A 27,405-nucleotide genomic window follows, 5' to 3' on the forward strand; every position below is an offset into this window, starting at 1 on the left:
TAAATCTTCTCACATGGTGAGGTCAGGTCCCTGGGAACAGCCCCGTTGGATCCAAAGGGAGGAGGAAGGAAGCCTCTCTGGCCTGTGCCTCTCTGACAGCTCCCTGCAATGTTAAAGGGTGTCTTGGGGACAGGCTGCAGCCAAAGCTGCTTTCAGTCCTGACAGCCACATTTTTGATATCCACTGCCCCATGAGAGAATCAAGATTTATTCTTAAAAGGAAAAAAACATGCACTTTTCCTCTTTGCAAGGAAAACTCTCACTCCCTTTTTGCTCGCTTGCCAAGAAGAATGGCTTGCTGGGGGTTGAGGGAAACTTCTGCTCAGCACCAGGCAGATGCATAAATTCCTTTTCATGTTCCACTTGGCACATCTCCTTTTAGCACTTGAGGACTTTTTCCCTGGTCACAGAGAAAAGCTGGCAAGGAGAAAATAAGAGCCGGTGGGCAGCAGAGCCCTTGCCAGTGCTCTTGCTTTCCTAGTCACCCTGGTGGCTTCGGAGGAAGTTTTTTGGTGTGTGAGTTTCCCCCTAGGGCAGATGTAACTGAGAAGAGCGATGTCTTTGCGTTACAGGAGACTGACAATTATTTGCATTCGGGCTTGAAACAGCCTGTCTTGAGATTGTGACACTCCCGTGTCCAGCAGAGCACAGGCAGAGGTGGGGAGCAGCCCCTCGGGGCAGGTCCACACGTGCTGCTCCTCCCTGCAGCTCCAGGGGCTGCTGGGGAGCGTGGGTGTGCTGGGGAATGTGGGAGCTGTGTCATGGGGGAGCGGGAAGGGTGGGAGGAATGACTGTTCTGTGCTTATATTTATCTCCCGGTTGATGACCAGGCTCGCAAAGCAGGATACGCCTCCCTGGAGCCCGGCAAACTGGTAAAAATCTACCTGGGAAGGATGCAAACCCAAACTCCCCCTACTAAAAATATGTAGGCAAATAGAGATTTTCCAAAACAGAGTTCTGGAATGCTAAACTTGGTGGTGATTCATCGAAGGAGGGGGGCACAGCTGCTTTATTTTTTCCCTGAAGGTGAGCAGGAACAATGTAAATCCCAAATGTTGTCCCAGCTACCCCCTCAGCTGGGCTGCTGTGCTTTGAAGTGCCCATCCATAGCCCCATAGGCACCGGCTTCCCAAGAAGGCAGACCTGCCGCAAAAACAGGAATCCCTTATCGGGCAGCAGGAAATCCTATTTTTACATGAAGTTCAGAATAAAAATAAAAGGGAAATATATGCTCTGTGGCTAAAATTAAACCTAGAGCTTCTCCTCTGATGGCTGGCTCCTGCCACTCCCTGGATTGAGAATTTGACGGTGAACAAGAAGGATCCTGCCGTCCCTGGCTGCTCTCAGTGAGATCTGCTCTGCTGTGGGGCTTTTCTCCTCTCAATGAGCTCTGTGAGTGTGGCTTAAATAAATCACCTTGGATCAGTGCAGTGGCCAAGGTCTATGCCCTGGGCAAGCGAGCCAAATCCTTCAGTTTCTCACTGCCCTGTCAGCTTTACTGCCCTGTGCCCAGCCCAGGCCTTTCTCTGACCAAAATTTCTGCATCCAGGTGGTACCACAAGATGTACTGATGCATCATGAGGATCTGTCTTGACTGAGTTTCCAGCTTTGGGTCTGCTTCCCCACAGGGGATGAACTGGTACATCTGGTCTGGGTTTGAGCATTGCTTTACAAAGTTCTCTGGGATCTGTAGTAATGAAACAAGCCCAAAGCCACAGTCCTCAAACCTCTTCCTTTCCTGCAGCCCAACACTGAAAAGTGACTGCCAAAAACAGCGCTGTGGCTGTGTGTTTTCATTACCACTGTGATTTGTATAACAAATGCAGCCCATTTGCAGCCATGCTTTTGTTCTTCGACATCTCAGGCCTTTGCCAGCTGAAGCCACGCCTGCAGCTCTCCTCTGGGCTGCACCAGCTTCACCAGCTCTGTGGCAGAGTGGCACTGAGACAAATCCCACAGGGACAGTTAAGGTGGCCCTGATGGCAATTGGTCAGCATTTCTGTAAGGCAGCTCATTTCAGACTTTTCTGTGTTGGACCTCGGACCAAAAGGCATTTTGCTTGGCTTCCAAAAAGCAATTAAACTGGATCCAGAAAAATCACTGAGTAAAATGAATCATGAGGTGCAGATCTCTTGGCTGCACATAAAATGGCAGTGATCACACTGACATTTTATGTGTGAGTGTGTATGTGTGTGTGTGTGTGTGTGTGTGTGTGTGTGTGTGTTCAGCCTACCTCCTCTCTGCTTATTTTTCTGCAACAAAGGTTCACTCTGAGCCTTTGGCTGCAAAATATGTTGTAAAAGATTGTTTGCTTGGAGTAAGTATTTGAGGGCATTTTCAACCTCCATCAGGAAAGCAAATCCCAGCAAATATTGAACACAACAGCCTGAGTTAGCCAGACCACTGCAGGTGCTTTAGCTGGGTGTTGGCTTCTTAGGTGCATATGAGTTTGAGAGCAGAATTTCTTTCACCTGAGCTGGTCTCCTCCAACTCAGTGAAATTACAGGAAGGTTTAAAAGAGTGGATAGAGAATGGTGGTATTGGGTTGCTGCTGAGAGCCAGGCTGTCTAGAGGGAACAGCCCCTGGAGAACAGGTAGGGAAATTGGAGATGGTGAAAGAGGGTGAATGAAGAGAAAGCATTTGGTGGTGGTTATGGATACTCTTGAGTATCTGGGGCTAGAGGGAATTGCCTGGGTTTTCTCAGCTGTGGTGTCATTTTTAGAAGATGGCTTTGTGGTTTTGGGAGAAGGTAGAGTTGCAGAATTCACCACTGCTACTGTTTCTGGCTATCCTGGACAGTTGCACATCTTGAAATTGAATGTTGCAGCATTGTTTGCTTTTCTTCTCATGTGCTGGAAGGGATGTATGTGGGGAGCCCCTCTCAGCCTTGCCAGCTAATGTGGGCAAGCAATTAAATTGTCTTGGGCAGCCCTGTGTGTGAATGAAGGCAGTTGGCTTGCATGCAGTGGAAAGTGAATGTCTGAAAGGCCCCCAGAAATGCAGGTCTGTGATCTCTGCTCCATTGTGTAAGTGCTTCCCACTTCTGCCATTTACTGTAAGATGAAGTGGTGAAATTTGGCATAAAGGAGAAGTGATGTGAAATGCTGCCCTGTCTGATTTGGAAGAAAACACTGGCTGTTCTTCCTCCACAGGGTGCAATCTAATTTGAACTTCACCATGTAAAATTATCTTGCTTAGTCTTAAAAGGTTTTGTGCTGAAAAACCTTACCTTGCTGTTTTGCCCCTTCACAGTCACTGTGAAAACTGTCCAGGCTGCTCCTGTTATGGAGAAGCTGGGGGGCTCTAGCCTGGTCCTTGTCCTTCCCGCTGGTAGGGGCTACATACTAGAGGTCAAATAGAGCATTTAAAGTTATTTTTATTTCATTTTCTGCAGTGGACTATATTTCCTGGCTGTTCCTCTTTCAATGAGGTGATTTTGGGGGATTAAATGTTAAAATCCTGTGTGGTACTGTGGTGCTCCTGGGGAATATCGTGTATGCCTTCTGATGTTGTATCAAGCCTGTGCAATGATTTTTCTCTTATCTCTGAAAAAGAGAGGCATGTGGGGCCAGCAAAAAGAAAGGTACCCGTGAACACCTTTGGGTTGGGATGGGGAGTGCTATGTGAGTGAATCCTCTGCCAAAACCCCTCAGGTGAGAGGCTTCCTGAGCAAGGACAGCACCCACAGGGAAGGGGTAAAAGAGAGTATTCCTATATTTTATACAGTCTGTTTGTCCCAGATACTGAACTTATGATCTGACCCCAGAAATTGGGAAGAGCAGGTACAGGAGGTTCCCTGGGATGAGGAAAGGAGTGGGCTTCCCATGGAGGCCTCCAGGACCCCTGGGCTGCTGCAAACATGGGCTGCTATCAACACAACGTTTCAGGAGAGCTCTCTGGGGACTTTGGGGTGTCAGATGCAAACCTGTGTCCGAGGTCCCGCACAACACACAGGGCAGGTTGGCCCTGAGCAGAACAACCTGCCCATCTGGTCACTCTCCTCAGGCAGGCACAGGTGCCCAGGGGTGACAGGGGAAATACCACCATGAGGCAAGAGGAGTAAATGCAGAGCTTGTGTCCCTGGAGATTTTGGGGGGTTTTGCCTGTGATGGAAACTCTGAGTGTTGCCAGAGTGCAAAATGCAGAACTTGAGAGGCGAGAACACAGGGCAGGACTTAAAGTGAGCTCCAAGGCCAGTCCATCATCCTGAGGTGGGGAAGGACTCCATGTGCTTCTCTCACCTGCTGTCTCAGCTGGTGCACTTGAGTTTCTTGAACCTGGTCCTCATTTCACATTCAGCAAAAGAGAACAAATTTTGCAACACAACATGTTTAGGGGAGGAGGGGGGGGAGAAAATTCTGTCAGTCCTTCCTTTCTGAGATGTTTTGAGAGTCAAATTTTTATCAGAGGGAAAAAAACCCAACCCAAGACTCAAAACAGGAAACTCTTATCAGCTTGCCAGGAAGCTCTATTGCTTTGTGGAAGTGTTACCCTACGGTCATTGCTACTTTCAGTAGCTGTTTGTGAGTAATTTATGGCTGTAAGATGGGCGTCAATCTTCCATGCAAGCAGGGGAGAGGCCCTAAAGCTGGAAGGAGTAGTGGTAGGAATAGAGGGTGGAGGGGAAATACCAAGGAACAGGATTTGTATTATCTCACTACATATATTTACAACGATAAGATTTTCATTGTCTTCTATGGTAAATTATGATCCTGTTTTTGTTCTGTATTTGGATCAGGAAAAAGCAAACCCGTGTCTTCAAAAAATGCACAGGCTTAGTGTTCAGTGACTGTTATTCAGCAGAAGTAATCGAGGGACTTGGGATAATACGTAACATCTTGGCAGGGGAATTTCTAAATTACTGCCTTATGGAGTTCTGTGTGCTTGAATTCTAAATGTGTGCAGGTGTCTTTGTGTAAATCATATAAAAAATTATCTAAAACCTGTCAGAGGGGGTTGTCTGGTTCTCTTTTGTGTCCCAGTTTTGGTGTGCCCATCTCCAACACAGAGCACTTGTTAATGTCCAGAATAATTTCTTTAAAAACAGTGTTCTTGCAAAGTGTCTTTGGATTTAAAAACAGAGAAAACAGTGTTATGCAATGCATTAAGATGTATCTGAAAACTCTGTGTGTATGCACTTTATGCAGAGAGAGCAGGAGCTCACACCCCAAACCTGCCAGGTGGTTGTGTTGGCTCCTGGCCCAGTGTTTCATTTTATTTTGCCTTTTGTGCCCTGGCATGTCTATTCTAGTGCATTAAGGATTGCTGTCACTCCTGTAGTCACCCAGCACAATGGGGATCTTTCCACCAGAGGCATTTTGTGTCCCCTAAGCTGTATGGAGCAGGCATGATGTGGAGAAGGAAGTGCAGTGCTGCTGCCAGGTTATCGTGTTTGTCACGTTGACTGCTGACTAAAGTGCTTGTTTATCTCTTAGTTTGTGCTGGCAAATCTCTTTTGCTTAAAAATAAGCATTAAACTTTTGTCTGGAAAGCTGGGTTTCTGGGCCATGAAGAGAAAAGATGATTTCTGAGTGCATAACCCATGACCAAATTCTTAAAGGCATTTTGGCAACAGGGCTGTGCAGAGGAGCTGTGATAGGTCCTGGGTAAGTTCACTGTGCACCACCAGTGATGCAGAGCTCATTTCCATGGGCTCTGGCCTTGCATTTAGAAACACATCATGGTGGGATCAGGGAGTATGGAGACTGATGCTTTTTTGGGGAACCAGTGCGTTTCTTGGGCTGCCTTGTGGCTGGAAGAGTCTCCATGAAACCAACATCAGGGAGGTGAATCATCTCCATGCTTCCATCTCATCACAGACAGTGAGTGCACTTTGAAACCTGGCTATGCCTCTTGGCTTTTGGGCTGACATCCCTCTCTTAAACAGATCTTTTAAGTTCAAAGATTCACCCTCTTTGTTTTTTCACCCTCCAGTTTTTAAATAACTGTTTTAAATGCAGAGTACTTTGTGTCCCACTCTTCTGGGAAATGAGGTTGTTCCATGATTGCTTGAAGTCTTTGGCCAACCATTGTTGATACACAAAAGTACAGCATCCTGACTGCAGTGGTGTGTGAACCCATTTTTCTCCTTCAATATGCACTTATCTTTCTAATAGGGCATTGGAAAACATTTCTCTGAAACCCAGTTACCAGTGGCCTTTCTTACTCATTGGACTACATTCAGTGTTTGCACTAGCACTTCATTAGGAAGTCAATAGCTATTTTCTAGGGCTGTAAAAAATCACTCTTCCTCTCCTTGTACCTTATCTCCCTTTCCTGGACAAAAGTCAAGAGCCTCTTTCCCCCGCCCCTTCCCTCTTGGATATACAATTGAATACAAATGATCCAAGGAGTATGATATGCCAGGTATTTTGCACACTCATCTCTGGGGAGCTGATAACAGCAGCCCATCTCTCTGGAAACAGCCTCTTGGCTGTTCACTCCTGCTGGAGTCAGCAGCTTCTTGTAGGGCCAGGAGGTGCTCGCCTCCCTTGTCCTCCCAGCAAAGGACTTCGGAGCATGTGATGAGGTTGCATCTGATGTCTTGAGGTGCCTCAAGAATAATTAATGCTGTAAGCTCATTGACACGTTTGGTGGCAGAATTGCAAACCTCTAACCAGGGTAGTAGGGTCCTTGAAAGGCATTTCTTTAGCTAAAGGGGGAAAAATGGGCTGCCTCTGACCAGCTCTGGAGATGGTGGGAAGACAGTCTGAACTTCCTCTTTTCCCAGGGGGTCTCCCAGTGGCCAAGGTGAGCCCACCAGCCCTGTATTGTCCCAACTGTGGCAGCCTTTCCATGTAAATCACAGTTCTGACATTCACAAGGCAGTGAGGAGCTGGCTGACTAAATTCCCTTCGGGGACCACAGAAAGGGCTGGAGCCGGCGCGTGCCTCTTGGGCTGTAACGGTGGCCCATGGCTCTCGGCAGGACTGTGCTGGCTTTTGTTCCCCTCTGTCCTCCTGAAAGGAAGCGGTGAAAGGCAGCCAGGCTGCCTTTATTTCTGTGAAATGGAGTGAAATGAGTGAGGCGACCCATCGGAAGCAGATCATTAGAAATATTGGTGACCTTAAGTGATCTCTCCAGGGCTGGGAGAGGAGCAGGCGGAAAGGACATCGTGTCCTCGTTTGTCACATTAGCAGTTTATCATCCATGCTCTGCAGGGCTTTTCTGTCTCCCTTGTGAAGGAGACATCCATGTTTCCTGCTGTGGGAGAGCAGCTTCTCCAGGAGGGTTGGGCAGGCCCTCCACTAAGGCACAGGTCTAGTTGCACCAGCCTGCCTTGGCCGTGTAGACACGGCACCTTGGCCAACTTCTAGCAGATTTCCCATGTTTTTCAGTCCCACCTCTCAACCCTTGGGACCCTCTTTGCACCTTTGTCAGCTTCTATCAAGGGCTGTGCTGGGAAGCCACCTCTGCTGTGTTGCTCGGACTTTGCATGGACTGGCTTTTTCCAGAGGCTACAGAACAAGCAACCACACTCTTGCCTGTCTAGAAAGGCTTCTGGGGCGTCATCATAAGCACTTTTCTTCCTCCCTCCCACGGTGCAGGTTGGATGAAGATTTGTACTTCCCCAAAGCCCTTGTGGGAGAGGAAGGACAAAGAGTGACCTTGAGAAGCAGAATGTCTGAGAAAAGCCACAACCAAGGCCCAACACTGTTCCTTCCAGGTTCTTAAGAGAGAAACTCTGCCCTTGGGTCTGTACTGAAATGCTACCAAACCTGAGATGACGTGGTGCTTCTGGGGTTTGACTCAGCTGTGTAGAGGATGGAGGAGGAGGAAAAAGCTGTTCAAACCTAAGCTTTGCCACTTCATAGACAGCATGTGGTCTCTTTTCTCTGCTGCTCTGCTGAAGAGCTGTGCTTGAAGCTTGGCAGAGTCCTCTGTCCTCACAGATATGGGGAACAGAGCTTCTGAGGCTGGGAAAATACTGCAGGGAAAGTGCTGGAGCAATTCGATCAGCAGAGCTCAAAGGAAAGTGTTGTTGCCATACGTCGCTGCCTCATCAGTCTCCATTCCTGTGAAGTGTTTAAAGGGGGGGAAAAAACCCCAAACCCCTACAAAAACCCCACCACCCACCATAAAGGTCACATGGTTGCACAGACAGATGTGGGAGTGTCGGATCCATGGACTATGGTTTGGTTGCTGTGGGCCTGGGTGTTTGAGGCATTCAGTCCCTTGTGCTGCATGGCATTGCTGTACGTGATGGCTACAGCTGGTAAGGCAGAATACTTGTCTGGAGAGCTGATTGCTGGGAGTGCCATGTACTGCCTGCCTTGGGCTGAAGCAGGTTTGAACTAGGCCTTAAAAACCAGGTCCCAGTGTGTCATCAGTTCTTGAACCACATGGGTTTTTTTGATTAACACTTCCTGTGAGACTTGGGGTTGACGTTCACTGCTTGTATGACTCTTTTTTTGTAAAGACCTCTATTCCTGTACCTGCAAGACATCTCTGGTCAGTAAAACCTCTTTCTTGATTGTTCTTCCAGTCACTGGATTTTCTATTGCCCCTCAGCAGCCTATAAAGCTCTAGATTAGCATTAAATGGTAACCAGTAGATCACTTCCTCTCCCCTTCCAAGGCTGCTTAATTTCAGGAGGAAGACTGAAAGCTTGCTTAGGTGAGAAGGAAGAAGAGCTTTAGGTGTGCTTTGCTATTTTATGTTCATGGCTGCTGGTGGGGCCTGGGAAAAATGCCACCAGTTCTTTTTATAATTTAGTTTGCAAGCTGTAATTTCTTGGCAGAGATGATCATTGGTCTGTTTTTATTCTTTTGGCATGATGAGTCATCAAAGATGATATTAATTAGAGAACTAATCTCCCTTGGTGGTAAATGGTGCAAGTTCTCTAGTTTGCTAAGGGTTTGTTCCATGATAGAACCAGATTGAGGGGTGCTAGTTAGTTGGTATGGAAGCTTAAGCTGCTTATCACCTTTCTGTGCATGCAGAAGAATTGAAATTCCCCACTGGGCTTATGAAGGAACTCTTTACTGAGGGATTGGATATTGAAATCCTAACTGGGGAGCAATACTGCTTCTGAAAACTTAACATAACTGTGAGCTGCCACCTTGGACTGCAGCTACACTGCATTTCTGATACAACTGGATAAGCCTGTGCTGTGGGACATGGAGGCTTTAAAGATGGTAGGATGCAGGGAATTCCTCCTAGTCTGCTTTGTGAATGGTATCAACATGGTAGGCAGGCAGCAAATGCTTCATTTTGATACCTTATCACTAACTTGAGGAAAAATGCTGCTGAAACTCTGCCTTGAAAACTCATGGTTGAAGGGGGTCAGAAAATGGCCAGAGAGCTTTCCCTGGGAGCTGTGCTTCCTACTGGCCTCTGTGCTGCCATCACCTTATAAGGAGTTTCTGTGATCCTCATCTTGCTAATAAATGTGTAGGGTGGTGGGTGAAAGCTGTTCAGAGAGAGCTGGCATTTGCTTGCAGTGAACTTGTGCGTCGTAAGGAGAGGAATTCCACACACACGCCCTTTGTTTGCGCAATGCCCAGGCAAGGAGGGCGATCTAATCCAAGGCCTATAAATACCTCCCATGTTCACGTCTTCTGCAGACATTAATGGAGGCCTCGCTGACGGCTGTTTACAGGACACGTAAGCAGCTGGAGAGGAGCCCGTTTTAAACCTAGCAACTTGTGCACTGTTTGACAGCGAAGGGCTCAGTGGAACAGGCACGCCGTGGACGATGTGTGCTGTACTCAGCAGGGATTTCTCTCCCTTCAGGCACTGAGGAATTGTTTTAAAGGCCTGCTGTAAATACTGGATTTGTTACTCCATCAGCAGTGCCTAGAGGAGCTGGAAAGCCGCAGAGCAATTGACTTGCCTGCACTAGCCTTGAACTTCTTAGCATGTTGAGATTCCAAACTAAGCCTTGTTTTTCCCCCACCCTTGAACAGGCTAGGAAGAGGAGGGAAAGGCTCATAAGCAAAAGGAAGGAAAGGGAAAGACCAGAAAATAATAGATGCTATGCTATGTTTTGAAAAACTCTGCAAAAATAACTTGGATGATACCAAGCTGCTCCTCTGGAGTAATTCAGTGGTGTTCTTCATAAGTGTTCCCACCCATCTGCCAGGCTTTGAAGGACTTGAGGACTTGTGCATGTAGGAAGGGCTAAAAAAGTCTATTGTGTCTCCTCACTTACCAAAGCCTGAACGTGGAGCCACAGCTTCTCTCTATAATAAAAGAAACACGAGATGAACAATGGCAGAGGTGGAAACTATCAATGATGTAAGAGGTGTAGCGTGATCTGAGGTGATCTTCTAGAGGAGCTTGCCCATGGTTCCAGCTGTGCTTGCAGGAACACTGTCCCTCTCTGTAAGGTCAAACAACCCATAACTTTTGCTCACTAACCAAAGGCTGCTGTCGTATGGACAAAGCATTGAGGCATAATAAAGGAGAGCAACTTAAAAGGACAGTTTCCAGACTTAAATCTGAATTTCATTGTTGTATGAAGTTTGTATTGGAACTTAAGGTGATGGAAAAACTGATTCTGACCTTTTCTGTTTGATTAAAAATCCCTTTGAACTTCAGCATGCTGGCTAAATTCCAGCTCCCAGAAGTAATTGCCTTTTGCTAAGCTACATGCCTCCTGTGAAGCCTTATTCAGGGAACTTAGTGTAATTATTATCCTTCCCTTCAAATAAATGGTTGTATAGCACTGTTGATCTAATCTGCCTGTCATGTTCCACAGTGGAGAGAATTTAATTTTCAAAAAACTCATATATTAGCCCATATAGCATGTAGGTACAGATGTTTCTGCTCTAGATCCTTCCCAGAGAGAAGACCAAATGCAGTTCCTACTTAGAAGGGTAAAAAAAAAAAAAAAAAAAAGACCTTTTTGTTCTTTTTGTCCTTCTGACCTTGTAAAAGCTCTTCTGTGTGAGGATGGGTAGAGAAGGACATGAGAAGATCAGAGGAGTGGCAGTGGTATGTTCACATGATAAAATCCCCCACCCACAGACAGAGCAAATGAATCGGTTCCTCTGTATAACCTCCTGGGGAAATCTTGTTCGGTAATTGAGAACTGCTCTTGGAAAAAGGAAGCACTGTTGGACACAGATAACTGCCTTTGGAGTGTGGCTCTGTGAACTGGCAGGAACATGCACTGGCTGGAGGCCTGCGTGCAGTGCCCGGAGTCCTGGTGGGCTTGGGAAATCATATCCTTCCACAGATGTGGGAAACAATACAGGTGGCTGGGATTGCCCAGGAGTCTTAACTTGGAAAAGGAAAAAAAATCAAAACAAAAGTGGTGTGTGCATTTTCAGCTGCTATCTGGGAAGGGAATGGAGAAATACATGCATGGCCATAGTAGAGACAGGACTCCATGTATTTTTATATAGAGAATGTCAGGCTGTTTAAGGTTTAATGTTGGTTTTTGGTGTTTTAATGGGATTGTTTGGTTGTTATTTTTAATTTCCTGAAGAGCTTAGCAAAAGTGAAATGTGTTGGATAAAGTTATCTGACTAAAGAGGACCATTCATAACCTGCCCTCTCTGGAAACACAGCCTCCCTAGCAGCTGTCCTGTTCCCTCTGTAGCAGGGCTGCTTTGTCTCCTGCCCTGCTGGCATACCCTGGTGCAATGCTGTTCAGTGACAGTGCCTTTGTCCGTGGAGTGCTGGTGGTGTTTTTCTCTGTCCCCAGCACGAGTGGGGAAGCTGCCCTCTGACAGTGCCAGTGGTTCCTGAGGGGTGTTGAGAGCAAACCCCCACGTGGCAGTGCTGCCGTGGCGCCTCGTGCGCTTGACCTGTGTGGGCAGAGCTCTCTGTGCCTGCTGGCCTTTCTGGGTGAATCCTGTGGGAACATCCTGGAGATGCTGGCACAGGGATGAGAGGAGCATGGTGCAGAGAGCAGGCAGGAGCCGTGGAATGTGCTGGCATACCCCAGCCATGGTGTGGGGGTAACTGCTGCTACCAGCAACACAGGAAATCTGTTTCCTGTGTAACCGTCAGCCCTTCTTTGAGATTAGTCTGAAGCAAAACTGCAGACAGGCACTGATAACTAACCTACTACCTACCACAGGCCAGTGGTTTGGCTTGTGAACTTGTATGCACAATCAGGCACAAAGGTCCCTGAAAGCTGTTTAACTGCTGTTACAATGAATTTTTGCCTACCTGAGAACCTTGCTGGAGTGTACAGGGAAGATGAGACTACTAGGCCTCACCTTCTCCCATCCCCTTTGAGAGAACCAGTCATGTTCTGCTTTTCAAGGAGTTAAATTTCAGCATATGAGACTGTCACAAGCAATGTGCTGTATGAGTGGCCATCAGACAGTTGTGCCCACACAGACGTAGGATTGATTCACAGTGTTTTACTCAGCCTTAGCTGGAGTCCAATGGATACAAATTCCTCAGGACGACCTGGACAACCTTAGCAGATGTGTATTGTGATGACAATTAAACTTGGGGTTATTGGGCAGCTGAACTGCAATGACACAGTCTGCTGGCTTTTCCCTCAATTTGCATTTATTGCTTTTGCTCTCCACCCTATGATTTCCTCTCACCCTTCTCTCATCCTGTGCAGATGCTAAATGGAAACTCTGCCAACTACTACAGCTCACACCCTCTCACCAAGTGCTTCCCCAGGACTATCCTAACTGCTCTCCCTGTCTTACTCCATGCCTTTCACTGTCCCGCTCTGGAGATAACTATCACTGTCATGAACATCTACAGAAAAGAAAGAATGAAGAAAGAAGTAGAATTAGTAAAATTTAAGACTGAGGCTTTTTGCATCCTTTCCAGATTTTGGTAAATTTGTAGCATTCTCATCAGCGACTGACAGGAAGAAACTCCCTGAATATATTCTTTTTTCTACTGAAATGTGGTTGTTACCTCTCCCCTACATTGAACAAGGTGAAACACGGGTAAAATTCCTCTTGCTTTGGCAAAGTATGGAGGTTGTGATTAGACAGCCAAGAGAGATGTCATGCAGATGTCAACCAGTCATTCAGCTGCTCACACCCGAGTCCAGCTGGGCTGATCTGTAAATGCATGTTTGGGAATGTGCATGAGGATAATCTCCTCCCTTTGTTGCACTTAGAAATAAGCTTTTTTTTTTTTTTTCTTTTCAGCTGCATTTCATTTTGCTATATAAAGAAGTAGACAGATCTGGCCTTTCTTTTTTAATAATGTCTTAGGACCAGGGTACAAAAAAGGTTAATGCATTAATTTTTAAGACAAGTGATAAATGTACTGCAATAAGCACATCCTACATACACAGAATATATTTCTCTATATAATATGAACACAAGAGATATAAAATAAGTTATACTTATCTTGGTTTTTCATCACAGTAGGAGCTCAGCTTATATAAAGTGACAACAGGATTGGAACAACACACTGCTCCAAAGCAACAACAAAAACCAGAAGAGTGTGCGCGCACGTGTGTGTTTAGGCAATGAAATAGGAAATTGAGGGATTTCTGCTAAAATTGGGTCTTGGAAACAAAAAAATTCATAGAGCATGAAAGAAGTGGGGAAGGTCTCTTGGCTCAGGGTAGAAGTTCTGGAGGGGATCAAGTGTTACTGTGTGGTGAGGCGCATGTGTGAAGGCTGACATCTCGGCTAGGTTTGTGGAGGCACAGAGCAGAGCAAGCTCTGCCCAGTGCCCGTGTGTGTTCTGCCCTTGTGATGGATCCACCTGACAGCGTGGGGTTTGTACCTGTACAGTGAGAATGGGGCCTTGTGGCTTTCACTGTGCACGATGAGAGCAAACACGTCACTTCACAGGAATCACGGACACCACCACTGTTCAAAGAGCAAACACTACCCACTGGCTGTGAAATGTTGGGTGAGCCTGGAAGTGGTGCTCCTCCCTTCCAACCCACCTGATGTCCACCTCTAGGGCCCCCTCTCTCTGCTTCCCCTGGGGTGCAGGTCTCTTGGCCATGCCTGCAGAACAAATCTCCCCTGGGGACTGAATGGGAGGTGGCGATGACTAGGAACTCTAGAGTGCCTATCCCACAGTGAACAATGAGGAACTCCAGCTGCTCAGTTCAGAGCTCTTTCAGATTTTATTGATGTATTTTTCTTTAAGGACAGGGGAATGTTTGTAAAATTTGCATCTTAACGGTGCATCGAGGTTCCTAAAGTTCTTAACTCTGGTGTTCAGTATCTAGTATTTCAGTTTGGGCTTATGTTAATTAGGAAATGCTCTTTATTTTGGCCAATAGCTTGAAGACCTTGTGGTTTCTTAATCTCCTGAATTTTGCAAGACCCATTAAAAGGCAGAAGGTGCAGCCAAAGCTCAGGAGTGATACTGGCAGTTAGCAGATTTCTATTAGTGCCTATTCCACTCTCCAAAAATGCAGCCCACTTCAGGTTTTCTTCTACTCTTGCTCAACAGAGTCTCCTAGTTTGCAACATCTTTCTTCACCTTCATATTTACAGACTACACATTAGAAAGCAGGGACAGCACACTGGAAGAGTTAATTGCATATTATCATGAAGGATTGGACTTTTTTGTTCTGCTTTAGATTTTGTTCTTCATACAGCAAAGTAGGTATAAATCCAAACGTGATCTCACATCTAAAGGTATAATTTAAGTAAACATGTTTTTCTAGATCTTTTATTTTCCCCTTCCCTTTCCCTCTCCCCTGTAACCTTCCTTTCACTCTGTTATTTTCCTTTTGGATGGAGGGAGGAGATGGGAAGGGAGCTCATTTGGCAGCTCGTGACCCTCCAACTTGACTTTAATGAGATGATTCGCCAAGGCAAACTCCTCATCATCCAGCATGCCATCTTTGTCGATGTCAGCCAGTTTCCAGATCTTGCCCAGCACGGTGTTGGGCAGCTTAGACCTTACCATCTCCTTCTTGGCATTGGCACCAGTTATTTTACCATCGACAGGCGAGAGTGTGTAGAAGATCTCATCGTACATGGGCTTGTCCCTGGCCACCACCCACTCGGCATCATCGATCCCTTCTCCGGCGCCTTCTCCGTAGCCGTGGCCAAAGGGACCGTGCAAGGTGCCCTCAAAGGCTCCTCCCTTCACCATCTGGGTTGGCCGCTGGGACTCTTCCTGGCGGACAAGCACCATGAGCTGGGCGATGTCGTTGGCCAGCATGTCTTCCACAGTCTCCAGCAGCTTGCTCTTCAGAGGCTGGAACTTGCTAAAATCCTGGGCTTGCAACTGATCCTTAAAATGGGACAACACAGCAAGAGGTGAGCGACATGGCCGTGTGTGGTGGAGTAATGGTGTACAGTGGGATGCCTGCCTGCTGCTTGGCTCACAAAACCCTGCTACTGCTGAGGAGTGGGGAGCTTGGCATTCCTTCCTCTGACAGCCCTGCTTTCAGCATGGGATGGGGTTTCCCTGGCCAGCCTTGCTCTTAATTTAATCCTCCCTTAAGTCCTACAGAAAATGACCAAATAGTTCAAGGCAAACTGGTTGTGTGCTCTTGCTACATCCTCCAGCCAGTGCTTTACATTCTCTCCCCCTTCTGCACTCTGGGAAGGAGATTCCACCTTGCAAAAGACTCATCATCATGCAGTGCAACTTTCAGATGCCATCAAGACAACAGCACATCTGTAAGAGGTGGTGAGCATGTCTTTACAGCATGGCTCAGATTCTGTAATTTCACAGCTAAGCAAAAGGGCTTTGAGCAGGGCCTGCAAAGAACTCTATTCTAGATGCAGAAAGACCTACAGTTTTACCTTTCACCCTCTACTCATTAAATCTGCACTATTCACTCCAACTGAATTGATAGGTTTTTTTAACACACATTTTAACAAGCAGTGAAGGAGATCTCCTATTGGATACACCCCATAGATCTCATTCCCAAAAACTCAGGGAAAGTATATTTTCAAAAAGAAAAAAAAATAGGCAGATGCTGTTTTCCATAGGTAGCTAGTAGCAACTTCAACAGCTAGAACTCGGAACAGGTTTCTGTTTGGACTGAAGCCACGCAGCAATGCAGCAGTGTCCAGCATTGCCTGAATGTACAATACAAGGCTCTGATCCAAGGTCCTTTGAAGTTTTTGACTTGCATGAACACTGGGCCAGGTCTCAGGTCTGCACAACAGAAAACCTGCTTCTCTGCTTAAAATAGAAAAGGGGCTTTTAGTTTTCACACCTTCCTTTCTCTCTTTCTAGAAACAAAGAGTGAAATAGAAGATAAATATAGCTCTTGAGGAACGTGGCCTAAGTAGCCTTTTCAGGACACAGCTTTCCTTCTGTTATAAATTAACAGTATTCTTAGGCCTGAAAAATCTGCAAATGGAACCTGGAACTAAAAATAAACAGAAGAAATTATTTGCTGTAAAGTGTTACAGGCAAAGATGTGAGACATGAACGTAAAGCTCCACATGAGCTCTATGTGTAAGAAGCGCTCATGCCCAAATATAGCCTGCAAATATTTTAAGGCACATTTCAACATTACAGCAGGCTTTTCCCACAGGTGGCAACAATCAAAGTCTGCATGGCTCTGTCGTACTCCCTGCTGTTACTCTAATGCTCTTTCCTTGGATGTTTGCCAGGATGCCACTGCTTACCTGCATCTTTCTCAGATTAGGGAAGTCTCCTGGTGATATCTGATGCTCCCGTTCAATCCGGGCATAAATATCTCCCAAGTTGTTAACAAGCTCTTTCTTTTTATTGTCTTTCCCAAACATTGAGGGCATTTCCTTCTTTAGGGAACTGATGATGTAGGCATGGACCTGAAGGGAATTAATTTGAAATGAAGGCAAATGTTAAATAGCACATCAGAAAATTCTTCTCAGCAGAGTATCTGTGCATAGGACTTGACTGTATCTTATCTCACCATGAAGGGCAAGCTCGGCTCCTCAGCTTGCCTGGACCTATGGATTGTTATTCCAGTGCCAAGTGCTCAGCTCTGGCTCTAGCTGGGCCGAGAGAAGGCGAAAACAAGGTGCAATCCTGAGCATACAGACAGTGACATTCATGTGCACTTTCTGGAGAGAGTGGTGGGTTGTTTTTTTCCTTCCACTGGGCATGGCCTTCAAAGGAACAGTCCCTTTCCAGTCCAAACATACAGGTTCAATGTTTTAGTATGGATACCAGTCCTTAGCTTAAGCAATATTCTCGCTTTTTTTTAATGGCAAACCAAGCATTTCTTCTTGAAATTAAAGACCCTTGCTCTGAAAGCTTTTGAGGGATATTTTGATCTCTCTACTCAATTGACATGGGGCTCTTTCCTGTGTTTTTAGGGACTTCTTTCAGTTTATTTCAAATACTCAGGGGTACTACAGGCTTATTTATCATTTGTGAGTCTCCACCTCCTCTGCATCCATCTAAGCCGGATATCTCTCTTGGCTAAGAAAGTTAAAGCAAAAGACCTAGAGCTTATCAATTCCCTGGTGTATGATTCTGATACACTGAACTGGTCCTAATTATAAGTTGCTATCACAGAACAACTGCTTTCCAGATCCCTTCAAGTGCTACCTGCTTTGATCTGTAGTTACCTTCCTCACTCTGGCCTGCCATGATTGACACACCAAAGGAGTTGCTTTTCTTCCCATATTGGCACAGGGCTCACATGCCGGGCCTGAGTTAAATGGGATGGAGAAAGAGTAGGATCCACCAGCTCTGCAAGCTGAACTGGCCAAAACCATTTCTCCATAGGCTGCATGCTGCAGGCAGCCCAAACCGAATGCTTGGGGCTTCTATGCCATCACCTACCTTGGCCAGCCGTGCTCGCTTGATGAGATCATTCAGCTTCCTCAGGGCTGCGTTGCGGGGCAGGCTCTGGATATCCCTGAACAGGTCCTGCTCCTCTGCCTCGAACAACTTGCGGTTGTCGGGGATGAGCAATGGATGGGACCAGAAGGAGCCGATGTAGACTCTGATGACCTCAGGAGTGTTGACGATCTTTCCCAGGGACCACATGAGGGCACCGTACACCCTCATCAGCTGCTGAGTCTCGATCTGGTCGGCCTTGTTGAGAACAACTCTCATCTTGTCCTCATGGTTCTTCAGGGCCTTGATGACCTCAGAGAATTCATCAGAGATGTCCAGCTTGTGAGCATCAAAGAGGAGAATGATGCGGTCAACCCGCTCTGCAAACCACTCTAGTACAGCAGCGAAGTCATAACCTGCAAGAGGAGGAGGAAGAGCAGAGATGCAGCAAACATGGGAGTAGAGAGCTTACTTGCTATACTCAAACTACATTTGTAGCTGAGGGTAATCTTGCAAGAAAGTGGCCTTCCCAGTAGAGCAGGTAGCTTGATAAGGAGATGAGGCACTGTCCTTCATGTAGAAGTCACAGCACAGTTAGGACATCTCTTGTCCTCCCCACATTAAGAGGTCACCCAAAGAAGTCTTGAACTTGTGCTCCAGATCTTCATTCAAATGCACAACAAGGAGCAACTGCTGTATTCAAACTCCTTCTGCAGAAGTCTTGTATGTGGCAACAAGAGAGATCTAGCTTGTGAGTGACTTGCCATCAGCATGGCCTACAAAGGCTGTAGAAAGCTGGATAATTGCAATGCGTGCACCCAGACTGGTTTGTGATGTGTATCTCCACTGCTTAATAAATCTCAGGTCTTGTCTAGTTGTGCAAGACTAAGTTTGTCCCATCCACTTCAAAACCCAGCATGCAAATAACCTTCCTTACCACAGTAATCGTCCTGTCATACCTGCTGCATGTGCACAAAGCCAAATGATTTGTGTTCACTTAGCCAAGAGCTTGATGCTTAGCAGACAGCATTGCTGTGAACACCAGAGGCAGACACAGGCCAGGAACGGTGGGTTCAAATTTCACATGCCTCAGGACTAAAGACAATGGATTCAGTGTCAGACTGGGTCCACCTCTAGCCAGTACAGGGCATGATAAATAGCGTGTGGAGAAGTCCCTAAAACAATAGTAATTACAGCAACAATATTACCTTTTTTCCTACCTCTGTGGTGTTGTTTTTTATCCTTCTTTAAAGTCTTGGTGAGAGACTGGTTGGCTCTCTCCCCCTGCTCTGTCAGGCTCTCCTATGCTGTGTGACATTTGGGGTTATCTGAGTCACCGGACTGCTGCACTTTGTTAAGGGAAATCAGGACAGAGCAAATGCTATTTGCATGCAAATCCTTTAATATACTATTTTAATCTTGGCTTTCATGAATAAATACATGATAATTAGTTTGGTGCTTTTTCCTCCTGCTCCCCTTTCTTCTTCTTCCTTTTTTTTTCTTCTGTCCTCTCTAAATCCTAGAGGGCAACCAATGCGTCCCCATCATTAGACTGGAACTACAGAAGAGAGGATAGCTGATCTCTGATCTTTGTTTTTTCACACTGGCCTTTTCTTCCACTTGACTAAGAAAACTGGAGTGAAATCCTGGCTCTCATGTCAGGAGTAAAGCCTGTGTGAACTTTATCTTCATCTGGATAAATTGGTATTAACGTTTTGCCACTGAGAACTTTTATACAATCACAAATTCTTATTACTGGGCAATGTTCAGCTTTGGTCAATTACAGTTTGCTCCTTACAGGAAAAGGGGGTAGCAGAGTGTGGGTATGTGAGGTGTGAGTTCTTGGATGTGCACATTTTGCTGTTCTCTTCCATGGGATCTACAGAAATCTCAAATGAAAGCCAGATGTATGTCCCACCAGTGTCCTTCTGCTTACTAGGACATGAATGTCTCCTCTAACAAGAGCAAGCAATGCTGGGCACTGGCTCTTTGCTCAGCTTCATTTGATGCTCAGAACTTCAGAGAATTTAGAATCAGTATTAGCTTTGGCAAAGGCCTGCTGAGCATTTAATATATTACATTGATAGCTGCGTATCTTGCTCAGTCTGTGTGTCTGACCTCAAACGCAGTCACAAATCAGTTTTTTAAAACTGAAATAAACTTGATCCTGCTTCAGATATTAACAGCCTTTTTTTACCTTAGGTGCTAACCTCAGCTTTTTAACCTCAGGTGTTCTGGCTGCAGGGAGTTCTACTCCACTACTCTATTTGCAAATCTGCTGCAACGATCAGCATGCTGACTCCTTCCTAACCTGTGCTGGGGGCAGTGGCAGCAGGACAAAGTCGATGCCGATACCTCACTTCACTTGGCCTGGGTTCAGGCTGTCAGCTGTCCCTCTGCAAGCAGATCAATGGATGTACAAACAGGGACCTTCCATATCCCCTCAAACTTTGCTAGAAAATACACAGACTTTATGTTCACTTCTGCCAGGGCTGGAAGTCATTTGGCATGGCAGGACAGTTTATTCTTCATACGCAGAGCTACACAGCTTGCTTTTTCATCATGGAAGCAGTGAGTCAGGGTGACTTTATTTGGAGATGTTTGTGCATTTAACCTTGTGAAATCTCATGGACTGGGATGTTTTCTTGTCAAACTGGCACATGTTTGAATTGTACCACAGCTACTTTGTCCAGTCTTTTTCTTGGGAGAATCAAGTGGAAAAGAGTCATGCTCTCTAGGCTACCTTGTAATGCTACAGTGATGTCCCGTCACAGATCATGTAGATGGTTCCTCTCTGACGGTAGAGGAACAGTCACTGTTACGCTCTCTGTTGTGTTAATAGGGGCTAGGGTGAGTTGGGGAAAGTGTCTGCACCTGACAGTCAGCCCTTGCAGGGATTTAGTGTAAGTGGGAACTGATTATTTAAAAGAAGGGAGGTATAGAAAAAAAGTGTAATCGTAATTTTTGTATTAGCTAAGGACTTGGGAGATTGCCCTTAGCCTGGGTCTCAAGGTTTGCCCAAAAGTATCTCTAGGTGCTTAGCTCTCATGATTTTTATCCTGTATCAACCCTGCATCCACAGTAGCACTTAGAAGGTATCTATTTCCTGAGCCTCTCTTTCCTATTAACAAAAAAAAATGTTGCTCTACCCAGCAAGAAAAGGAAATTAATATCTGCTCAGACCCTTTGTGTATTCCCAGCTGCTACACTAACATACAATGAGTGTTGGATGTCCCTGTGGACTTCATTATGTATCTAGATTGATTAGCAGACTTTCTTTCCTGGCTTCTTTGCTTGTTCAGAGATATTCTCCTGACAGCTGTCCTGCATATCTCTATTAAAGAGAGAACAAAGCCCTGGAGAGTAACACCTGCTCTTGACTGCTCTGAAACATCACCATGGACTCATTTACATCCCATGCTGGGGCAAAAGCCCAACCCACCCCCTCCCCTTGTATGTCCCCTTTGCTCTGGCTCTGGGGAACCTCCCCTGTTAGTGCCCAGCTGAGCAAGAAACAAGCCTTGTGTGTGCAGTGCTACTGATCACAGCTGCATTCCTCTGTATGAACATACCTGGCAGAAAAAACAAGGTATAAGTGTATGTATTCTGTTCTTAAGTGATGAAACACTATAGAGGAAAAGAGAGAAAAATTATCCTGAGTGCTGTAAAGTTCCTTAACACCCAGCATGACGTGGGATAGGGCTCTGTTTACAACTGTCTACTTGGAGTCACTGACTGCAGTGGTGTTTTCATACACAGTGCCTAGAGAACTGCTACAGATGTGATTCATGGGGTTGACTTTTTAGTCTTGCTTTTAGTGTATAATAGAGTAGATTGTTACTAAAGCATTTAGATAGCAGGATGACAGTGCAAATGGCTAAGGGCAAGCTATTAATAAAGGTGCTTAAAAATAAGGTCCTACATTAATATTTTAATGTTTAGTTTGGAGCTTTCATTTTTGAAGGGCTCTTCAATGGCACAGAAAACTCGGGGCATTTTGCCTGGCTCCAGCCGGAGCTGGGGGTGTTCAAAAGCTGAAAACAGGAGGTTTATTCTGTAACTAAATTTAAGCATTATAGCCTTGCTTTGGTTGCTTCCCTCCTCGCCCATTTTTTATTTCACAGATACACTGGGCCTGTCCCTTTTTTCTGGCAGTTTATTACTGTGTGAGCTTAGACCAAGAATGGATCTTCCTCTGCAGTCAAATTAGGAGTTTTCCTGGTGTCCCTTGCTCATTCCACTGCAAATGCGTTATGTCTCCCTACGCCTCCCTGTGTTGTAGGGTGTTGCTAAGGCCTCTCACAAAATCAGGCAGTCACTATCTCTGCTTTGGCAGTGTTTCAGGGATGGGTGAAGCTGTCCACGGAACTCAGCACGGTTTTATTGTGAATTTACAGGGTGGCCGGGAAGCCATCTGCTTGCCAAAACTGCATTAATGCAAAACCATTATTACAGGGATGTTCAGACAGAAATGTAAAGGGAAGAATTTGCTGTTCAGTAATTCCTGTCTGTTGTACTTGCATCCCTGTTGAAAAATATGCTGCATATTTAAACATTCTCTAATATCACTGATGCAGCTTCTTTCACAACCTCCAGATAAGGTGAACGTGAAGAGAAAATGAATCCAAATCATACAGTACTAGGAGGACAAGATGAACACAGTAACCATTTTATTCTATCTTTATTCTATCAGATGTTTTTTTTCATGGGACAGGTTTCCTTCTGACAGCATGAAAAGGACTCAACAGACTTAACACAAAGCTGACAAGTCAGCAGGACTGTCAATGGGTCCAGCCTGCAGAGAAAATGATCTTCTTGCAGACACCCTGCCACCAAGACTCCATAAGGCAGGCTGGGCTAATGAATTCTTGTCTGTGCACCATTGGAATACCTGGCACCATGCACTTCACCAAGATCTGGCAGGATTATGCAATTACATTCTGTCAAGTCAGATCAGGCATGATACAGTCTTTATGCTGACTGTGGGAAGATGGATCATACCTGACCCAGCACAAAATCTGCCTGGCTGTAAGATTTTTAAAGCAAATTTAAACCAGCAAGGAATGGGCATGCACTGATTCAGCACTTCTCACCCTGTAGCTGCACTGATTGTTGGTTTAGGTTTGTTTTGTTTGTTTGTGCTTTTTTTTACTGGCAGCAAGCATACTTCTGATTTCCTGTCTTGTGGAACCATAGCCACAGGTCCTGTGGTAGTGGAGATCAGGGGGGATTGAATGGAAACAGTCAGATCAAGAAGTGCTGAAAAAATATGGTTCTGCTTTGCACCAGATACCTTACAGCTTGCTGTTATTACTGCTGTAAATCATGCTGCTGCTTCTAGCACTTCACCTCTTTCCTGATGAATTTTAGTCATGGGGAGCTTCCCTCTCATCTTTCTAAAGCTGGTGCTGTGTAGAGATGAAAGATTTACCAGATTGTGCCACTCTATAAGGCAGAGTTTTATGGCAGTGTCCCTATCTGTCAAATGGGAGACTGGCTCTGATTGTCTGACAACATCCCAAGACAGGACAGCTGACACTCTGAACACTGACTGCCTAGAGAGGGGAACAGCTCTGGGGAGATGAAATTAATTGAATGCTGATTCCAGGGAGCTTATGACTTAAAATTTTATAATTGATTACGAGGGTTTTGAGGCTTAGTCTCACTAAGCAATGTCCTGCCTGAAAGCCCTTCAGAGTCCAGGGAAGAAGACTTAAGTCATTGCAAAACAAGCAGGCAGCCCACACTGAAGGGGGAGAATGTGCCAGGAGGGGCAGGTGTTAACCAAATGTGACAGATGGCTGTGAGCAAAGGAGAAGGAAGGTTACACGATGGTCAGAAGAAGAAAATGAGGGGAGGGAGGGGGAAGTGACACATCCCGTTGAGGACACACAAAGTAAGTGGAAAGCTGGGTTGGGTGGCTGTTATGAGACCCAGAGAGTAATGGTGTCCTAGAGAGAGAAGGGTGCTGGGTGAGAGTATCAGAGAGGAAACAGGTGGGACTGAATGGAAAAACAGTGATCTGAACAAGTTTCTCTCGAGGGGAGGAGCTGGTGGTGCCAGCAAGGAGAGAGGACAAAAGGGATGATGAAAAGCAAGGGACGGGTACTGGATACCTCACTGCAGCTCATCCTAAAACACCTTTGTAAAAAGCTGCCAGACTACTCTCTGGAAGTGGCTGCCTTCTGAGAAAATATGAAGAGATTTCTGTAATGCATCTCTGTGGGTGTGTTGGGAAATACACAGAAGGCCTTTGGCATGAAAAGATTTTGTTGAATGTCGCATGCCCTAATTTCTAGAGCAGGCCCCAACTTGCCAATCACTTCTGCCTGTGCCTATACTCAAATAAATAATCTGTCCTGGAGCTGCTGATTCAGAGAGCTACATCTTCCTGCCAGTGCTCCACATTTCCTCCTCCTCCATACCAGGAAATAATACAAACATTAAATATATTTTGGAAGCTTTAAGGTTTCCAAAGCAAAGGCAAGAGGACTCAAAGCACAGCAGATCTCTAGCTAGCAACAATGCTAACATTTACATTAACCAGTACCTGGAGTCCCAGACTGTGTGGCCTTTTACTTTCATGTTGTTTACTGCAAGGGCTTCAGGGTGGGGAAGAGACTGGGAGCCTGATGGGGCTCACCCTTTATGTCACTGGAAAGTGAATGAAACCCCACTAGGCATGTTCCAATCAGGTGGAGCAAAACTGAGGAGACCATTGTCCAGAGCTAAGTTTCCCTACAACAGCCTGTTTAGCTCCTGTGTACACACAGCCAGAACTTGTCCCATATACAAGTTTATATCTTTGCCACTTGTGACAGATGGGCCTGAGCATTACCTGGTACATGGGCCAATTCTGAAAAGAGTTTCTAGCCAGATTTTGAGACCTCAGAAAGCACCTGAATACAGGCCAAGCTTTCCACAGAAGTCAGCGCACACCAATATCTATGTGTGGCTGGGATTCCAAGGAAGTTTTTTTACTATAGCATCCAAACACAAACTGAATTCTCCTGTATTCATACTTTAAATTTCAGGAGAAATCATGTTGAAAAGCTGGCCTGAAATGGCCACCAGTAGCTGATAGTTCCCAGTGACCAGGAAACACATTCCACTGTTACTCAGGATGCTGAAAGAATGCCTGATGGGCATAAATAATGCAAATTGATGAGAGGCTGATGGCATGACCACCTTCCCTCAATGCAATAGATACTTAGAATATTTCTGGAGTGCACAGTGCACAACAAATGGACAAGCTGCACAGCTGTTAAAAAAATCAGACTTGTTTAGTAACACAAATTAAATGCTTGCTGTATGTTAATAGGAACAGAAAAAAGCACAGCCCTTTATATCTGTGCAGCCGTTTAATCTTGCTCTTTTTTGCTACTTTTTTTGCTCTTCCAGTTCTGGAACTGCAAAATATATCAGTATTTCCAACCCGAATCATGGAGACAGTCCCTCTCCCCCCAGTACCAAACAAAATAATGGTTTGGTTTTCTCAAACGCCAAATATAATTTTGACTTTTTGTTTGCAAGCTGCTTTCAGGTCAGAAGAATTAGGCCATGGCTTCACATATTTCTAGAAATAAACATGAGAACTGTGTAGATTTTCTGCTCATTTTTTTGCAGCTTTTAAGAGGAAGTGCAGAACAGTGTGCCTGTAAGAGCTGAGCATCAGTGGAACAGTATGTGTTTAGTGAGACTGATAAAATCAGGCAGGTTGCAGAGCAGCTGTAATGGAGGTGAACTAGAAAGTCAAAACTAACCAGTGCACTTTCACCCTCCCAGGCAGAGTGAAATACAGAATATAAGCAAACATCACCAGTGGGGAGTATTACAGCAAATATTTGAAGTGCTTCCCTTTTAGAGGCTTTCAGGGTGGATGCCTTTAGTTTGTATCATTCTGTTGCTAGCACACGTGACAGAGCTCCTCAGAAAAAATATTTTTTGTTGCTGTTGTACCCTAAACAGCATTCCATGAAGTGGGAGAACATCAATTCCCTTGGTGTTTGCCTTTCCCTTCCAAGCATGGCTATTTGAGACACAGCCAGGCTGAGAGCTCTACACTGCCCAAGACTGTTGCTATTAGCATTTTTCTTCTCGCTGTCAGACTGGTGAGTGACTAAGTGTCCCTGGTGCTGAAGCTGCTGGTCATTTGGGAATTCAGCTTTCCCAGGAGAAGGGTGAAGCTGGTGGGTAGGGTTTTTTCCCTTGGTTATGGGATGGCTAGGCTGCACTAAAGCCAGCAGAATGGAACTGGGTGGAAGGCTGGGAAAATGCTGGAATAGTGTATACTGGAAAGCAAGCCAATGGAGAATGACACTGCCAGTCCTTACCTTACCTCCTGGCTAGGAGCTTGTGGTCACTGCTAATGCAGGAAAGGGAGAAAGCGGCATACAGAGAGTGAATATGAAGCGTTTAGGATATATGCAGGAAGTACTACCCCGAAACAGGGATCAAATACAGCTTGGCCAAGGCGTCACTGAACCTGCTCAGCTCAGGGCAGATGTAGGTCGAGACAGATGGGCAGCAGAGCGTGCAAGGCTCAGTCCCCAGGGATGGCACTGCCACTGAAGCATACGAGTTCCTGTTGCGAGGTGGCTCCATTAGCAGGGCACACTGCACAAGGTGATGAATTATGAGCAAGTCCTCACTCCTGTCCTGGCTCTGCATGACCTGATCTGTGGCCCTCCTCTCTGTCCTCATTTATTTTGTTATAGTCATCCCCTCCTCATTTTCCCTCCCAGCAGGCTGGCCTGAGCTCATTATGTGACACCAGAACAGTGCTTTCCAAGTGGATGGCATTTTTATCATTATCAAATTGTCAAAGCAGACAAGACTGTTTTGGTATAAACAACTCCCCTATGGGCATGTCATGCTCCCCTAGAAACAATAAATAACAAAAAAGACGCAGAGCAAGGGACAAGACAATGCAATCATTAGTTCTTTAAATGTGGACATAGATTCATGCCCCAGTCTGTAAAAAAGATCAGAAGAGAAATGGCTGTCTTCCAGGCAAGGATAATACAGAAGCAGTGAAGGACAGGGTGCTTTGGGCCAGGACATTCTGGAAACATTTCCCACAAAGCCTGTAAATGATGACACCTGTGCATCCTAGGGAGTCTGGCTACCACACCCGTGACACTGTGGGCACCCACCATAAAGTAGTGCATGAATCAGGAGCTCAGTAGGTCAAATCAGTGCAGGCAGCTCCTGGGCTACACTTTTTTAGAGAGCCTGAGAGCAGCAGCAGCTGCTGTGTCAGTGCTGCTGATGTCACCGCATGTCAAAGGGATGTGCACTTCAGCTATGACAGACTGCATCACCCTCAATTGCTTGATAGGCCTAAACCTGCAGCTCTGCTACTGGGAAACTTCATGGGCTGCTCTGTGAGAGAAGGGGGCTCTTTATGGTCATGCTGTCCTGGAAGAGAGCCAGTGCTGAGCTTTGTTTCCTGGGATTATACAGCATTCCTTGGAGCAAAGCTTGGTGGCCATTTGCAAAGCCCTGCTGCTGGCTGTAGGAGGCTGAGAGCTGCTAGCACTAACACCAGCACCCTGTGCTCGCGCACACACTGGCTGTGAGGGGACTGTCAGATCTGCCATCTTTAATAGCAACAAGGCAGTTAATTTAATTCAGAGTTGAGTTCAGACAATTAAAAAGCTTCAGAACCTAGACTTGGCCCCTGAATCAATCCTTTAAACCTTGTTCCCTTCCTCCTCCTCTTTGAAACATAGGTGCAATAACAGAAACAGCTACTGCTGA

The 27,405-nt window shown here is 45.8% G+C and overlaps 1 protein-coding gene and 1 long non-coding RNA gene across 2 annotated transcripts in view; one reads left to right on the forward strand and one right to left on the reverse strand.

The window, feature by feature from the left end:
* The first annotated feature begins 2,501 nt into the window (after positions 1–2,501).
* LOC111926293 (uncharacterized) lies at positions 2,502–26,103 on the forward strand. The gene is made up of 2 exons (XR_002862834.2): positions 2,502–2,593; positions 22,358–26,103. It is a non-coding gene; the product is annotated as an uncharacterized LOC111926293 (long non-coding RNA).
* The window catches only part of EHD3 (EH domain containing 3), a 29,989-nt gene continuing 15,701 nt past the window's right edge, over positions 13,118–27,405 (reverse strand). Inside the window, exons 4-6 of the mRNA XM_023922935.2 lie at positions 17,647–18,059; positions 16,500–16,664; positions 13,118–15,144 (exon numbers count right to left, since the gene is read on the reverse strand). Of these exons, the coding sequence (XP_023778703.1) occupies positions 14,617–15,144; positions 16,500–16,664; positions 17,647–18,059 (1,106 nt within the window). The 3' untranslated portion in view covers positions 13,118–14,616. The remainder of the gene's footprint in view (positions 15,145–16,499; positions 16,665–17,646; positions 18,060–27,405) is intronic.

The sequence above is a fragment of the Cyanistes caeruleus genome, chromosome 2 (genome assembly GCF_971803275.1).
Source record: "Cyanistes caeruleus chromosome 2, bCyaCae1.hap1.1, whole genome shotgun sequence".
Taxonomy (NCBI): domain Eukaryota; kingdom Metazoa; phylum Chordata; class Aves; order Passeriformes; family Paridae; genus Cyanistes; species Cyanistes caeruleus.